This window comes from Triticum urartu, chromosome 2A (genome assembly GCF_056163025.1).
Source record: "Triticum urartu cultivar PI428250 chromosome 2A, HENAU_Tu73, whole genome shotgun sequence".
Taxonomy (NCBI): Eukaryota; Viridiplantae; Streptophyta; class Magnoliopsida; order Poales; family Poaceae; genus Triticum; species Triticum urartu.
Window position 1 is genome coordinate 557689582 of NC_141874.1, and position 16759 is coordinate 557706340.

At 45.2% G+C, this 16759-nt stretch overlaps 1 protein-coding gene across 1 annotated transcript; it reads left to right on the forward strand.

Moving 5' to 3' along the window:
- Positions 1–11952: 11952 nt before the first annotated feature.
- LOC125538713 (plant intracellular Ras-group-related LRR protein 3) lies at positions 11953–14953 on the forward strand. The gene is made up of 3 exons (XM_048701988.2): positions 11953–12795; positions 13762–13928; positions 14015–14953. Exons 1-3 carry the CDS (start codon positions 12109–12111, stop codon positions 14670–14672), a joined length of 1512 nt encoding a protein of 503 aa, XP_048557945.1. The 5' UTR covers positions 11953–12108; the 3' UTR covers positions 14673–14953.
- Positions 14954–16759: the final 1806 nt, after the last annotated feature.

The window sequence follows — 16759 nt, forward strand, 5'->3', positions numbered from 1 at the left end:
CATGTACGTGTGTGTCGTGCGTAGAGCCTTTATGCTTCTTCTTGTATCTTAGTTGGCTCTTGTGAGAGATTAATGGAATATCCCGTTATGGGGGAGTAATGTGCTTTGTGCACCTCACAATCCTATAAATGTGTGTACATGAGGAATACCATTTAGTATTGCTATGTGGTATGTCTCCTCATGAGAAATTCAAATTCTAAATAGTCCATTAATTATCTCTTGTTGGTTCCTCTTATTGCCTCTTGTTAAAGTCTTTAATTAGTATCACATTATGGGGGAGTAATATGCTACGTGTATATTACTAGCCTAGAAAATGTGTACATTTGAGATATTGTCATCTAGAGTTGATATTGTAAATTATCTTGTTCCTAGGTGGCATGCTAGCTCTACAAGTTGCAATTTGCTTTTTGTTGGTGTGAAGATGATGTCGGATATCCTTGCTATCTACCACCGGGAATTATTTCCGTTTACTTCTTGTCTTTTGACAATTGGTACTCACTTTTGTGGTAGATTTTATTGATCATCTTTACATTGGCTTTTGCTTTTTATTTGCCCTTTCTCTTGCCAAGGTTTGTATCAACTCCCTTTGTCTTCCATACCACTTGTGGATCTTGTGTATTTCTTGATCTTGTCTAGTGTTTTCTAGATATAGTGAAAGTGGTGATCCCACCTTGTGCATTTTGTATTCAAATGCAAATTCTCTATAATGCACTAGTCTTGGGGGAGCTATCCTATTTTCTATAAAACACTCATCTTGTGATCCTTATCAAGTGTGTGTTTGTGGAAGGCAAGCCGTTTCTTTTTGGTGCTTGTGCCATCATGAAACTTTGTAGAGAGCTTGGTTTGTTTGGAACCATCCTCTCTTTTGGGAGTTTGATGTCTCTTCTTTGTGTATATCAATGGATATCTCATTCCTTGTTGTATCCATTATGGATATCCTCCAAGTGATGATTTATTCATTTGGTATCTTTTCTTCGCTTGGTTTTTCTTTGTCTTTTGGTCTCAGTTCTTGAAAGTCTTGAGCATGCATATTAACTTCGTGTAGTATCTTTGGCATGCTTTCTTTCTTTGACCCAATATATAGGGGGAACTCCACCAAGTCTCAAAATTGGATGAGATGTGCATGAAATTCATTTTCATATCTATATGCACATATTTATGTGGAGTTTGTCCTATGTGTTGTTGGTTCTCTAACTCTTTGGTCCCAATGAGGTTGGGTACCATTTTGTTTGTGTTGTTGTTCTAGGAACAAGTGGAGATGCATTGGATGCTCGGCTCACTCACAAGGAAGGAGTTGTCACCATGTGCTTATTGGAGTCAAGCTAGGATGATCAATGAACTACATTGTACCTTCTATTGGTATCTACCACATCCTTCCAATGTTATCTCGGTAACAAGTATCTTCATATACTTCATGCACACATTCCTTGCATCAACCTTGTGTAGGTTGTATCATGGCATGTTATCCATTCTTTCTTGTGATACTTGTTTCCTTTCTCAAAGCATCCCAACAATGATGTCTTGTTGCTAGTTGTGATGTCTTTGATGTTCGTGTGGTTGGAATTCATTTATATGCAATAAGACCATATCTAGCCTTGTGCCATGCTCTCAAGCAAATATCTTATTGGTATATGTATGACTTCCTTTTGGATATCTTGTTCCTGAAGGAAATATGCCCTAGAGGCAATAATAAAGTTATTATTTATTTCCTTATAATCATGATAAATGTTTATTATTCATGCTAGAATTGTATTAACCGGAAACATAATACATGTGTGAATACATAGACAAACAAAGTGTCACTAGTATGCCTCTACTTGACTAGCTCGTTAATCAAAGATGGTTATGTTTCCTGACCATGAACAATGAGTTGTTATTTGATTAACGAGGTCACATCATTAGTTGAATGATCTGATTGACATGACCCATTCCATTAGCTTAGCACCCGATCGTTTAGTATGTTGCTATTGCTTTCTTCATGACTTATACGTGTTCCTATGACTATGAGATTATGCAACTCCCGTTTACCGGAGGAACACTTTGGGTGCTACCAAACGTCACAACGTAACTAGGTGATTATAAAGGAGCATTACAGGTGTCTCCAAAGGTAGATGTTGGGTTGGCGTATTTCGAGATTAGGATTTGTCACTCCGATTGTCGGAGAGGTATCTCTGGGCCCTCTCGGTAATACACATCACATAAGCCTTGCAAGCATTACAACTAATATGTTAGTTGTGAGATGATGTATTACGGAACGAGTAAAGAGACTTTCCGGTAACGAGATTGAACTAGGTATTGGATACCGACGATCGAATCTCGGGCAAGTAACATACCGATGACAAAGGGAACAACGTATGTTGTTATGCGGTCTGACCGATAAAGATCTTCGTAGAATATGTAGGAGCCAATATGGGCATCCAGGTCCTGCTATTGGTTATTGACCGGAGACGTGTCTCGGTCATGTCTACATTGTTCTCGAACCCGTAGGGTCCGCACGCTTAAGGTTACGATGACAGTTACATTATGAGTTTATGCATTTTGATGTACCGAAGGTTGTTCGGAGTCCCGGATGTGATCACGGACATGACGAGGAGTCTCGAAATGGTCGAGACGTAAAGATTGATATATTGGAAGCCTATGTTTGGACATCGGAAGTGTTCCGGGTGGAATCGGGATTTTACCGGATTACCGGGAGGTTACCGGAACCCCCCCGGGAGCCATATGGGCCTTCATGGGCCTTAGTGGAAAGGAGAAAGGGGCAGCCCAAGGTGGCTGCGCCACTTCCCCCTCCCCTAGTCCTACTAGGACTAGGAGAAGGTGGCCGGCCCCCCCTCTCTCTCTCCCCCCTTGGGAATCCTAGTTGGAATAGGATTGGGGGGGGAGTCCTACTCCCGGAAGGAGTAGGACTCCTCCTGCGCCTCTCTCCCTGGCCGGCGCCCCCTCCCCCCTTGGCTCCTTTATATACTGAGGTAGAGGCACCCTAGAACACACAAGTTGATCCACGTGATCTATTCCTTAGCCGTGTGCGGTGCCCCCTGCCACCATATACCTCGATAATACTGTAGCGGAGTTTAGGCGAAGCCCTGCTGCTGTAGTACATCAAGATCGTCACCACGCCATCGTGTTGACAGAACTCTTCCCCGACACTTTGCTGGATCGGAGTCCGGGGATCGTCATCGAGCTGAACGTGTGCTCGAACTCGGAGGTGCCGTAGTTTCGGTGCTTGATCGGTTGGATCGTGAAGACGTACGACTACTTCCTCTACGTCGTGTCATCGCTTCCGCAGTCGGTCTGCGTTGGGTACGTAGACAACACTCTCCCCCTCGTTTCTATGCATCACATGATCTTGCGTGTGCGTAGGAAATTTTTTGAAATTACTACGAAACCCAACAGTGGCATCCGAGCCTAGGTTATTTATGTTGATGTTATATGCACGAGTAGAACACAAGTGAGTTGTGGACGATACAAGTCATACTGCCTACCAGCATGTCATACTTTGGTTCGGCGGTATTGTTGGACGAGACGACCCGGACCAACCTTACGCGTACGCTTACGCGAGACCGATTCCCTCGACGTGCTTTGCACATAGATGGCTTGCGGGCGACTGTCTCTCCAACTTTAGTTGAACCGAGTGTGGCTACGCCCGGTCCTTGCGAAGGTTAAAACGGAGTCTATTTGACAAACTATCGTTGTGGTTTTGATGCGTAGGTGAGATTGGTTCTTACTTAAGCCCGTAGCAGCCACGTAAAACATGCAACAACAAAGTAGATGACGTCTAACTTGTTTTTGCAGGGCATGTTGTGATGTGATATGGTCAAGGCATGATGCTGAATTTTATTGTATGAGATGATCATGTTTTGTAACCGAGTTATCGGCAACTGGCAGGAGCCATATGGTTGTCACTTTATTGTATGCAATGCAATCGCGATGTAATGCTTTACTTTATTACTAAACGTAGTGATAGTCGTGGAAGCATAAGATTGGCGAGACGACAACGATGCTACGATGGAGATCAAGGTGTCACGCCGGTGACGATGGTGATCATGATGGTGCTTCGGAGATGGAGATCACAAGCACAAGATGATGATGGCCATATCATATCACTTATATTGATTGCATGTGATGTTTATATTTTTATGCATCTTATCTTGCTTTGATTGACGGTAGCATTATAAGATGATCTCTCACTAAATTATCAAGAAGTGTTCTCCCTGAGTATGCACCGTTGCCAAAGTTCGTCGTGCCCAGACACCACGTGATGATCGGGTGTGATAAGCTCTACGTCCATCTACAACGGGTGCAAGCCAGTTTTGCACACGCAGAATACTCAGGTTAAACTTGACGAGCCTAGCATATGCAGATATGGCCTCGGAACACGGAGACCGAAAGGTCGAGCGTGAATCATATAGTAGATATGATCAACATAAACGATGTTCACCATTGAAAGCTACTCCATCTCACGTGACGATCGGTTATGGTTTAGTTGATTTGGATCACGTAATCACTTAGAAGATTAGAGGGATGTCTATCTAAGTGGGAGTTCTTAAGTAATATGATTAATTGAACTTAAATTTATCATGAACTTAGTACCTGATAGTATCTTGCTTGTTTATGTTGATTGTAGATAGATGGCTCGTGCTATTGTTCCGTTGAATTTTAATGCGTTCCTTGAGAAAGCAAAGTTCAAAGATGATGGTAGCAATTACACGGACTGGGTCCGTAACTTGAGGATTATCCTCATTGCTGCACAGAAGAATCACGTCCTGGAAGCACCGCTGGGTGCCAGGCCTGCTGCTGGAGCAACACCAGATGTTATGAACGTCTGGCAGAGCAAAGCTGATGACTACTCGATAGTTCAGTGTGCCATGCTTTACGGCTTAGAATCGGGACTTCAACGACGTTTTGAACGTCATGGAGCATATGAGATGTTCTAGGAGTTGAAGTTAATATTTCAAGCAAATGCCCGGATTGAGAGATATGAAGTCTCTAATAAATTCTATAGCTGCAAGATGGAGGAGAACAGTTCTGTCAGTGAGCATATACTCAAAATGTCTGGGTATAATAACACTTGATTCAATTGGGAGTTAATCTTCCAGATGATTGCGTCATTGACAGAATTCTCCAATCACTGCCACCAAGCTACAAGAGCTTCGTGATGAACTATAATATGCAAGGGATGAACAAGACTATTCCCGAGCTCTTCGCAATGCTGAAAGCTGCGGAGGTAGAAATCAAAAAGGAGCATCAAGTGTTGATGGTTAACAAAACCACTAGTTTCAAGAAAAGGGCAAAGGGAAGAAGAAGGGGAACTTCAAGAAGAACGGCAAACAAGTTGCTGCTCAGGAGAAGAAACCCAAGTCTGGACCTAAGCCTGAAACTGAGTGCTTCTACTGCAAGCAGACTGGTCACTGGAAGCGGAACTGCCCCAAGTATTTGGCGGATAAGAAGGATGGCAAGGTGAACAAAGGTATATGTGATATACATGTTATTGGTGTGTACCTTACTAGAGCTCGCAGTAGCACCTGGGTATTTGATACTGGTTCTGTTGCTAATATTTGCAACTCGAAACAGGGACTACGGAATAAGCGGGCACTGGCAAAGGACGAGGTGACGATGCGCGTGGGAAACGGTTCCAAAGTCGACTGTCTCTCTCCCCCCTTGGGAATCCTAGTTGGAATAGGATTGGGGGGGGGAGTCCTACTCCCGGAAGGAGTAGGACTCCTCCTGCGCCTCTCTCCCTGGCCGGCGCCCCCTCCCCCCTTGGCTCCTTTATATACTGAGGTAGAGGCACCCTAGAACACACAAGTTGATCCACGTGATCTATTCCTTAGCCGTGTGCGGTGCCCCCTACCACCATATACCTCGATAATATTGTAGCGGAGTTTAGGCGAAGCCCTGCTGCTGTAGTACATCAAGATCGTCACCACACCGTCGTGTTGACGGAACTCTTCCCCGACACTTTGCTGGATCGGAGTCCGGGGATCGTCATCGAGCTGAACGTGTGCTTGATCGGTTGGATCGTGAAGACGTACGACTACTTCCTCTACGTCGTGTCATTGCTTCCGCAGTCGGTCTGCGTTGGGTACGTAGACAACACTCTCCCCCTCGTTGCTATGCATCACATGATCTTGCGTGTGCGTAGGAAATTTTTTGAAATTACTACGAAACCCAACAGTTCCTTCATGTTGTAACTATTTCGGGTGTACATCCTTCTTTGTAGATATATATCATCATGATTTCGTCTACCTAGAACCTTATACACTTGAGAGAAATTACATCTCTAGATGATATCCTTTCTTTCACGTCCACCATGTCTTTCTTATGTTATTTCTTTGGTGGCTCCATGAAAGCTTTTGCCTTGAGTGCGTGTCTTATCTCGTTGCATCTTGATGCACTCTTGTGTGGTGAAGATTACTTTCCTCTTGCTTATCTTTACGAGGCTTTTGGTATCCCTTGTCTTGATGAGGCTTTCATCTTCTATCTTCACCACGGGTTGTCACAAGCATAGGTTCTTTATATGCTTATTAGTAAGCTTGTGAACCCATTTACTTGTTGTGTGTGGGAATGATAGGCCTTGCACCGTGTTGCCTCATTCTTTCAAGACTTTATTGATGCTTAATGCTCTTCCGTACATTAGTCTTCTCAAGTGCATTGCCTTGACTCACACACATCATTTTGGTTGAGCCCATTCTTAAGTTGCCTCTTTTACTTGTTGCTCAACCATGTGTTTCTTGCAAGTACTAGGCTTAGTTTCCTATATGCTCACTTGCACTTGTTGTAAGTTTCTATTGATTTTGGGGGAGCTATGATCCTATTTTGTGCACTTTGTATCCAAATACAAAAATTCTTGTTGTGCACAAATCATGGGGAGCTTCTCTAGTTTCTTTAGAACACTCCTCTGCTCATATCATAATATCTTCCTTTCTTGTGGCTCGTAGGATCTTTGGCCTAGTTGGTTCAATTGGTATCTTTTGATAGCTTGCTTCAATTGGTATCTTTTGATTGCTTGATTACTTGTGTCTCTCTTTGTTATGTCTTTGTGGCATATCTTTCTTTTTGCAATCTTTGGGCCTCAATATAGTTTGTCTTCCTCCAAGTATTTACCGTTGGATATGTGTATTGCATTCCACTCTCTTGTTGAGAAATACACAACTTATGGAGGAACTCAATCTATATTGGCCTTCTAAGCTTTTCGCCCATTTTGGCAATCGATGCCAATGGGGGAGAAGTTTCAGAGAGTTTTGTGGAGTTTCGGAGAGTTTTGTGGAGAAGTCTTTAGAGCTTTCTCTTTGCTTTGGTTTTGTTCCTAAGCATTTGCATCTCATACGCATGCATTATTGGTTGTTGCATTGCATGGTGATGCATAATTCCTTGTATTAAACTCTCTTGAAAGTGATTGTCATCAATTACCAAAATGGGGGAGATTGAAAGAACATGCGGTGCCCCCATGTTTGGTTTTGGAAATTGATGACAATCTCTATGGACTAATGGTTGCCTTGAGTTATATTTGAAGGTTTTGTCCATAGGCTTTTCTTGGAGTACATGTGTTGGTTTCAAGAAAAGTTTGTGTCGACCAAGGTGCTATTCAAGGAATTATCCAAAGATTGGTCACTTGAGAGTTGAGCTTATTGCAAGCATGTCTTGAAGAAGAAGATTGTGTGATCATTCATGTTTACCTTCAAGACATCATCCAAACGAAGAGAGTTGGAAAAATTCAAGGTTGATCAAGATTAAGTCAAGAGTGAATCAAGTTGATCAACTCACAAAGCATAGAAGATGTACCGAGAGGGATCAAGTGATCCCATGGTTTGGTAAGCATTGTCCATTGTGCTTTGTGTACTAACCCATGGTCTATGTGAGAGTTCTACGTGGGGTTAGGTACATGTTCATGGGCTTGTGTCAAGAGGAAGATATCTCTCAACCCATGGAGAGGATGACATCAAGTGGTGATCGTCATCAAGATTGTCGTGTGCAAGTTCAAGTGGATCATCGCGAAGAGATCAAGTGCTTGAAGCTTGCCGGCCATTGTGGTGACAATGGACTTGTGAAGATGTGCCGAAGAGTGGCTCACCCATAGTGGTCTATGGGGGAGCAATCATCTAGTCTTCATCGTGCCAACACAATCATGAAAGGTGGTCCAACTTGAGAAAATCAAGATCGTCATCATCTAGCTCAAGTGGACCATGTGCAAGGCAAAGGTTTGCCCTTGATAGGTTTTCTATTTTACCGGTCTCATGATGGTAGTTGGGAGACCGGGTTATAGGATCGATTGCCGTACTATAAGGGGGGCTCTCGATGAGTAGCTTGATCGTATCGTTCGTAGAGATCTCAAACCATTGCATCCTTGCATCATCTTTCTTGGTTCTTGTTTGGTTCTGTTTGTGAGTCTTAGAGCTTATGGTCATCTTGATGACAAGCTTAAGTTCATCGAAAACGGAGTTCGCATGCTTCTTCTATGATGTTTTCGATGTTGGAGGTTTTGCCGATTCTTCTCGGTTGGAGGTTTCACTCCTCTATTTGTTGGCATTCCTCCCCTGCCTCTTCTTACTATAACCAGTCGCTGTTTTGATGCTACGCGTCGTCTTGTTTTCAACAAGCTTGAGTTTGCTCAATTCGGAGCTCATATGCAGAAGTTATGGCAGTTCTGATTTTCTTGAGTGTGGTTTTTGTCAGGGTCCCAGCGGTAGTACCACGGGCCACAGCGGTAGTACCGAGGAGCGGTACTACCGCTTGATGGTCTCAGCAGTAGTACCGTTGCGGCTCCGTGCTCCTACCGCCTCGACTCGAGTGCGCTTTTTCTCGTGTCGGGTTTTGCGGCACTTGCTGCGGTAGTAGTGGCGGTAGTACCGCTTATTAGCGGTAGTACCGCCCTGCCTCCACAGTAGTATCGCTCTGGGTCCCAGCCCCAGCCCCTTTTCTTCTGGCGCGGCAGTACCGCTGAAGGGGAGCGGTAGTACCGCTTATGAGCGGTAGTACCGCCCTGCCTCCGCGGTAGTACCGCTCTCTGCGGGGCTGAGTGGGGGATAACGGTTGGATTTTTCCCCTCCTATAAAAGTGGGTCTTCTTCCCCTTTGAACCTTATCCTTCAAGCTCGTGTTCTTCCCCCATTGTTGACCTTCTTCGAGCTTGCTAACTCTCAATCCCTCCATGGATTCTTGCTAGTTTTTGAGGGAAAAGAGAGAGGAGATCTAGATCCACATTTCCACCAATCACTTTCTCCTCTATGTGAGGGGAACCCCTTGGATCTAGATCTTGGAGTTCTTGGTGTTCTCTTTCTTGTTCTTCCTCTCATTTTCCTCCCTAGCATTAGTTGCTTCGGTGGGATTTGAGAGAGAGAAGGACTTGGGCACTTCGTGTGCCCTTGCCATTGCATTTGGTGCATCGGTTTGAGTTCTCCACATGATACGTGGAAGTTACAAGTTGAGAAGCTTATTACTCTTGGGTGCTTGGTACCCTTGAGCTTGTTCCTCTTGGGTGCTTGGGCTCCCTAGACGGTTGTTGGTGTTCGGAGCTCAATCATTGTGGTGCAAAGCTCCGGGCAAGCGTCGGGGTCTCCAATTAGGTTGTGGAGATCGCCCCGAGCAATTTGACGGGTACCGGTGACCGGCCCCAAGGGTTGCCAAAGTGTACGGGTTCGGTGACCGCCCCCAAGGGTTGCCATCTGTACGGGGTGACCGCTCTCAAGGGTCCCTTAGTGGAATCACGGCATCTTGCATTGTGCGAGAGCGTGAGGAGATTACGGTGGCCCTAGTGGCTTCTTGGGGAGCATTGTGCCTCCACACCGCTCCAAACAGAGATTAGCATCCGCAAGGGTGTGAACTTCGGGATACATCGTCGTCTCCTCGTGCCTCGGTTATCTCTTACCCGAGCCCTTTACTTATGCACTTTACTTTGTGATAGCCATATTGTTTCTTGTCATATATCTTGCTATCACATAGTTGCTTATCTTTCTTAGCATAAGTTGTTGGTGCACATAGGTGAGCCTAGTTGTTGTAGGTTTTGTGCTTGGCAAATTAACCGCTAGGTTTATTCCGCATTTGTTCAAGCCTAAACCGTAATTATTTTAAATCGCCTATTCACCCCCCCCCTCTAGGCGACATCCACGATCTTTCAATGTGTTCCACCCTTCCTCCGTTGGCTCATTTCGTATGTGCTGTCCTTCCCTCATCGGATCCTTTCACTGCTTAAATGCCGACGATAAATGGGTTTAAGTGCTCGAGTCTCCACCCTGCAATTTTGGTATCAATTCTGGCCATGTAGGATCTAGGCAGTGAGCAATTCATTTGGTATTTCATGTCCGGTAGTCATCTTATCTCTGATGAATTGACAATGCACCGTGATACAACGTAATATTCATAGTCATTTTAGCAATTAGAAACAAGTTCATTGGTTTTGCTTGTGTTTTTCTTCACGATTCAAGAATTCCAACAATAATTTGCTTCTGAAATTGTGTCAGCGTCATATTGGCTTTATGTTTATTTGCACCCGTATATGTATTTATAATTTTATATTCATTTCCGCTTCTGCAAAAGAATATGAAAAAAATGTGGTAACACTCACTTCCATTTGTTTCCACTTTGTTTTCACCCTAATTGCAGAGAACCTTAGAACTCTTGTCTATCTGACTTGGGTCAGCATTTTTTTATGCATAGTTGTTCAACATGTCACAACATGATAATAAGTTTGCGATGTGATCTATGATCTTGACTGCTCGATAGCATGTTGCATTTTATCTAAGTCAGTTGTTCTTCAACAATAGAGGTGGGTGACGACCATGGATGACACCCGTAGTATAGCTAGCCATGGGATTGAAGAAGAAGGGCAAATAACTATTGGTCGACAATGTCACATGTACTATTAGTTTCACTGGTTAGAGATGATGGACAAAACGAGACACTGAAATCGGAAGAAAGGTGGGAAATAATCGAATTCAAAAGAAGGATAATAGAGGGACCGATATATTAGGGAAAAGCTTCATGTCAGTTGGCTGATTACAACCTGTGCGTCGACCGCTTTGGCTGGTCGATGCGTGTCCCTGTGAGTCACACATCATTGCTGAACCTTATCTCCTCAGGCGTTCGTCTCCAGAAAATCTATCTCGCCGCTCTTCTCTCTCAGCAGCCAATCACTTGTTTCTCAATAGCAGCCAATCTTCACTTTCTCCCTCCCGACTCTCATCTAGAGCTGCCACCACTCAACCACGCAACAGACGCGCACGATCTCCGCCCCGACGGAGGACGCCGCCACCGACCCCCTTTCTCCCCCGGACAATCTCCCGTGGGCACTCTACTGCAAGCCCCTTTCTCCTTCCCTCCTCCTCTCTCTCTCTCTCCCCGCCCATGGCCCTCTCTCTGATTCTCTCTCTCGGGTGTTTTCCCGCAACAAGCTCGTTGTTGCAAAAAAAATTCTACAACAAGAGCTTTGTTGCAAAAAAATCTGTAACAATCCCTTTGTTGCAAAAAAAAAATCTGCAACAAGATTTTTGTTGCAATTTTTTTTCTGCGATAGGACCTTTGTTGCAAAACTTTTCTGCAACTGGACTTTTGTTGCAAAATTTTTGCAACAAGACCTGTGTTGCAATGGTGAAGGTGTCACTCGACCACTCAATGCGGTAGGTCTGACGGCTCACAACCCGGCTGAAAAGATCAGCTGGCAGGGGCGTAGCAGGCCCCGATATATCATTAGAGAAGAAAGAGCAGTTTTTTTTCTTTGCAGGAGAGAAAAAGTCATGTTGTGACGAGAGGCGAGATTATTGAGGTCTTTTGGGTAGGAAAATTGTGTTCAGTGCTTGAGCCAATCAGTGAATGTTGACTTGCAGAAAAAGAAAAAAATAATATGCGTGAGCGTTCAAGAAACAAATGACTGTTTCTTGAACCAGAAGCAGAAGAAGCCGTTCATCAGCAGTAAACGAATTGTCACCCTGGATCAGATTTGGATCGGATAGATATCCCCTGACCCAAATAATCCCCAGGGATCTGCCGGCCGGCCGCCCCAGGCAGGTTCCGACTGCACCCTCCAGTCCAGCTCCCCATCGCCCTCCACTTTCCCAAGCCCACCATAAAACAGCATCAGTTCTCCGATCTCCGCCTCCCACCTCCCCCGCCCGCCATGGATCCGGCGCCGCAGTCCCACCCGATCCTCTCCTACGTGCTCTCCCGCCTCCCCACCCTCTCCAAGCCCAGGCCCGCCGCCGGGGCCGACTTCGACATCGAGCAGCCGCCGGTCCACACGCCGTCCCCGCGCTCGCCCTCCGTCGGCGAGTTCGAGCTCGTCGAGCGGATGCCGGGCCTCCGCCACGCCTCCGTGCTCCACGCCATGACCCGCGCCGTCGCCGACGTCTCCGCCGCCCGCTCCGCGCTGCAGGAGCTGGGCCCGCGCCCCGACCACGAGCTCGTCGACTCCTCCCGCGCCGTCGTCGCCGCCGCCGCCGCCGGCGACGTCGCCCCGCGGGTCACCGAGGAGGACCTCGAGGCGTGCCGCACCGTGGTGCGGCTCGAGGAAGCCCACGACACCTACGAGGCGCTGCTGCACGAGGCCGAGGGGAGGCTCGAGAAGGTCTACCGGTCGGCGATGGAGGGCAGGGACCTGGAGGAGGCCGAGGGGAAGGATGAATCGGCGGCGGGCGCTGATGAGGTGGCGGTGCAGGAGGAAGTCGTCGCCGTGCTGAAGCAGGCCCAGGAGGGCAAGCCGGTGGAGAGCGTGCTCCTCGTGGATCGGCAGCTGCGCTACCTGCCCGAGGCGTTCGGAAGGATCCTGGGACTCCGCGTGCTTGACGTATCACACAACCAGCTCCAGGTGAGAAGCATGTCATCCCATATCTTTAGATTAGATCTGTTTATTTAGAGCCCATGTAGTACTATATGGTAACATATTCATGGATGAGCCACACGCACAAAACACTTCAGTTCTGGTGTGTTTGTCTAGGATTAGGCATTTTTCTGCCACTGTGAGCGCATATTAGGCTGTCTTTTCGGACTGAGTGGATGCTTCGAATTACTCTATGTGCTAAATAGTTTGGGTGCTGATTTATCAGTAAGGATGCTAGATTTGTGAGTTCTGATATGCCTGGTACGAAGAGTGGGTCTGTATACTAGCACTTATTTGTCACTTGTCAATTAGGATCAGGTATGAGGGCCAGTCTGTATTCTATTATTTTGGCAGATTTATTTGTTATCCCGCCTTATGTGTTAAGGATGTGCTGCTGAAGGCAGAATTTGGATGGAGAAAATGCTAAAAGTTATGCAAGGACGCGTTGAAGTACTATTTTTGTTTCTGAAAGGATGCTTTGGTTTGATTGTCGCTTTGGTTTAGGCTATGCAAACACTAGTGTTGACTCATCGAGGGTTACAAGTAGTACTTTGGGTTCATACAGTTCTACAAAGTAGAATATCAAATTGGTAGGAGTTATGAGGTAAGTTTAGCTTAGCTTGATTTCCTGGAAATCTTGCTTGGGTTAGAAATTTGGAGAATCATCGATTAAAGTAGGGAGAATTAGTACTTTCCTATTGCTTGCTGTTACTGGTAAGAGATGTTTATGTCTGATTTATATGGTTTATTTTGAGCTTCATGATCCATCATAATCATTTAACAGCAGACATGAGATGTGCTAGCTATAAAATGCTGATTTTCTTTCGTGGCCCTAAAAACTCAGATCTGTTTATCAGGTTATAATTCCTCAACAACTGCAAGGCTGCTGTATGGCTTGTTAGATACAATATTGTGCTGTTGTTCCCTAATTTTGGGATTTCACTGTGCTTGTAGGTTATTCCAGATGCTATAGGAGGGCTTGAACATCTTGAAGAGCTCCGTCTTGCTTCTAATGCCTTGGTTTCTCTTCCTGATACTGTTGGATTTTTGTCCAATCTGAAGATTCTGAATGTGTCGACTAACAAGCTGAGAACACTGCCAGACAGCATCTCAAAGTGCAGGTAGATACTACTCCTAAAGTTCCCCTTGCGTTTGTTAATTAGCTGTATTCACTATTCAAGAGACTGATAGATAGTTCACCCTCCAGGTCGCTAGTTGAGCTTGATGCAAGCTACAATGGGCTCACATATCTGCCAACAAATATTGGCTATGAACTGATTAATCTGCGAAAGCTCTGGGTTCACATGAACAAGTTGCGATCTCTTCCATCATCTATCTGTGAGATGCAATCACTATACGTCCTGGATGCTCATTTCAATGAACTATGCGGTCTGCCATCTGCCATAGGGAAGCTTTCCAGCCTTGAAATCCTCGACCTGAGCAGCAACTTCAGCGACATGAAGGAGCTCCCTTTCTCATTCGGTGACCTGCTGAACCTGCGGGAGGTTGACCTCAGCAACAACCAGATCCATGCTCTTCCCGACAGTTTTGGCCGGCTTGACAAGCTGGAGAAGCTTAACCTGGAGCAGAACCCTCTGTCCATGCCACCAGCAGAGGTCGTGAAGGAAGGTGTAGACGCTGTGAAAGAGTACATGTCAAAGAGGTGGCTTGATGCGTTGCTCGAGGAAGAACAGAGGAGCATGGCGGCAGCAGCAGCAGCAGAGAGCCCGCAGGCGTCGACTCCCAAGGCTTGGCTGGCGCGCAGCGTCTCATGGGTCTCGGACGTTGGGGGGAGCCTTGTGGGCTATGTCAGTGGTGGCCAGACCAAGTCGGAGAAAGACTCGATCCTCGACCAGCAGTTCTGAAACCTCAGTTTCAGAGGCGATCGAGTATCGCGTATGTATATACCAAGTTTACGGAACTCTCGACCTGGGAATCATTTTGCGTTCCTGTTGACTCTGGAGAGATGCACAACCTTACAAGCACCTGCCCTCTGCAGGCTTTGGCGTTTATTTTCCCATTTGAGGGTCATTTCCATCGAAGGCCCTGGTTGTGTTACTGTATAATAATAATAGGGCTGAAACTCGGTATACTCGCTTTATTATTAGACTGTTTGCAACAGAAATTATGCATTTTGTTTGCTGAAGCTACATGTGTTACTGCAAACTATCTGTCTTGCTAAGATGCCACAAAGCTTTAGAAACTTGCCAGGTTTTGTTTGTGAGAACAAACTTCAACCCTGTCATTGCCGAATGCCCTCAATTTGTGAAGTCATACAGTAATTTTTTCGGCTTTTGAAAACTAAACGTACTACCTATGTAACTAAATATAAGGTGTTTTTCTAGTTCAATGCAAAAACATCTTATACTTAGTTACAGAGTTTGTAGTTCAATGCAAAAACATCTTATACTCCCTCCGTTCCTAAATACTCCCTCTGTTCCGAATTACTTGTCGTAGGTATGGATGTATTTAGATGTATTTTAGTTCTAGATACATCCATTTTTGACGGGTAATTTGGAATGAATGGAGTATAAGTCTTCTTAGACATTTTAAATGGATAACAGCATACGGATGCATATAGAGTGTAGATTCATTCATTTTGCTCCGTATGTAGTCACTTGTTGAAATCTCTAGAAAGGCTTGTATTTGAGAACGGAGGGAGTACTTAGTTATAGAGGTACTTTCTTCGTCCCATAATGTAAGACGTTTTTTGACACGTAGGACCTTACATATTGGACACAGCTGATAACTTCAAAGAAAGGTAGGTCCTTCAGTCATTGACAAGTGATAGTGTGGTTTTTTAGTGAACGAGATAGTAATTGCTTAGGAACAACAACTTCGGGCATCAGGTGACTTGCATCACACGAATTCCAAACAGTTGTGCTAAACTGTAATGCTTGTGACACGCATTCCTCTCATTCCAAAGTGCCCAACAGACTAAGAACTTATGGACCAAGGTTCAGGAGGTGGAGCTAGTGGTTGGAACAAAGGATATCATTCGATGAAAATTCACTGCGAATGGGTGCTACTCTGTCGCCACGGCTGGCTTACAGAGTGCAATTGCAATTCGCAGGATTGATAGTCGGACATGCCAAGGATGGATGGTCTAGAAAATATGGGCTTCGCCGAAAATCAGATTTTTCTCATGGCTCATTCTGCAAGATTGGACGGCATAGCCATTGACCAAACTGTGGTCTTTGTCAGTTGTGCAAAAGAGAACCAAGAACGACGGCGCATCTAATCTTCAAATGCCGCTACTCTGCTAGGATTTAGGAAGTGATCAACACATGGCTGGGGATGCAATCACAGGTTAACGCCTGGTCCACACTCTCATCAGTGGCAGCATGGTGGAACGAACGTGGTAGTCTGGTACGAGTCAACAGGAAGGCCTATAATTCTTTGAAGATGTTTAGTCTGTTGGCCACTCTGAGAGAAATATGAGAGTGTTTCACAACAAGGCCTCTTTGCCCACACACGTTGTTGCGTCAATCAAGGCGGAGGGGAAACTCTCGGTACTTGTAGGGCCAAAGTTTCTGGATAGGATTTTGCCAGTTAGGATGTTGCGTCAATCAATCCCTTTGTGTGTGTTTTTTTTGTGGTCATGTAACAAACAGACTTTGTTCTCACCTTCTTATTTAATGAGATGAGATAAATCTTTTGCCTCCGTTTTAAAAATAAATAATTTTTTGCATAATGTGAAATATATAAGTTTCTAGGAGACTATGCTGACATGAAACATCAGGTTACAGTGTTTTTAGCTGCCTAAATGTCACTTGCACAGTTCTCAGGGCAGAAGAAGCGAAAATCAGTACACTTTCTTGCCTGTTTGCAGTCGCTCTTCCTTCATACAATCAACCATTGTTGGAAACTTGGAATACCTGGGACCAGAACGAAAATAAGCTCTAACCAACAATCAGTTTATGAGAACCACATCTCTGAATCAGACTCTGAT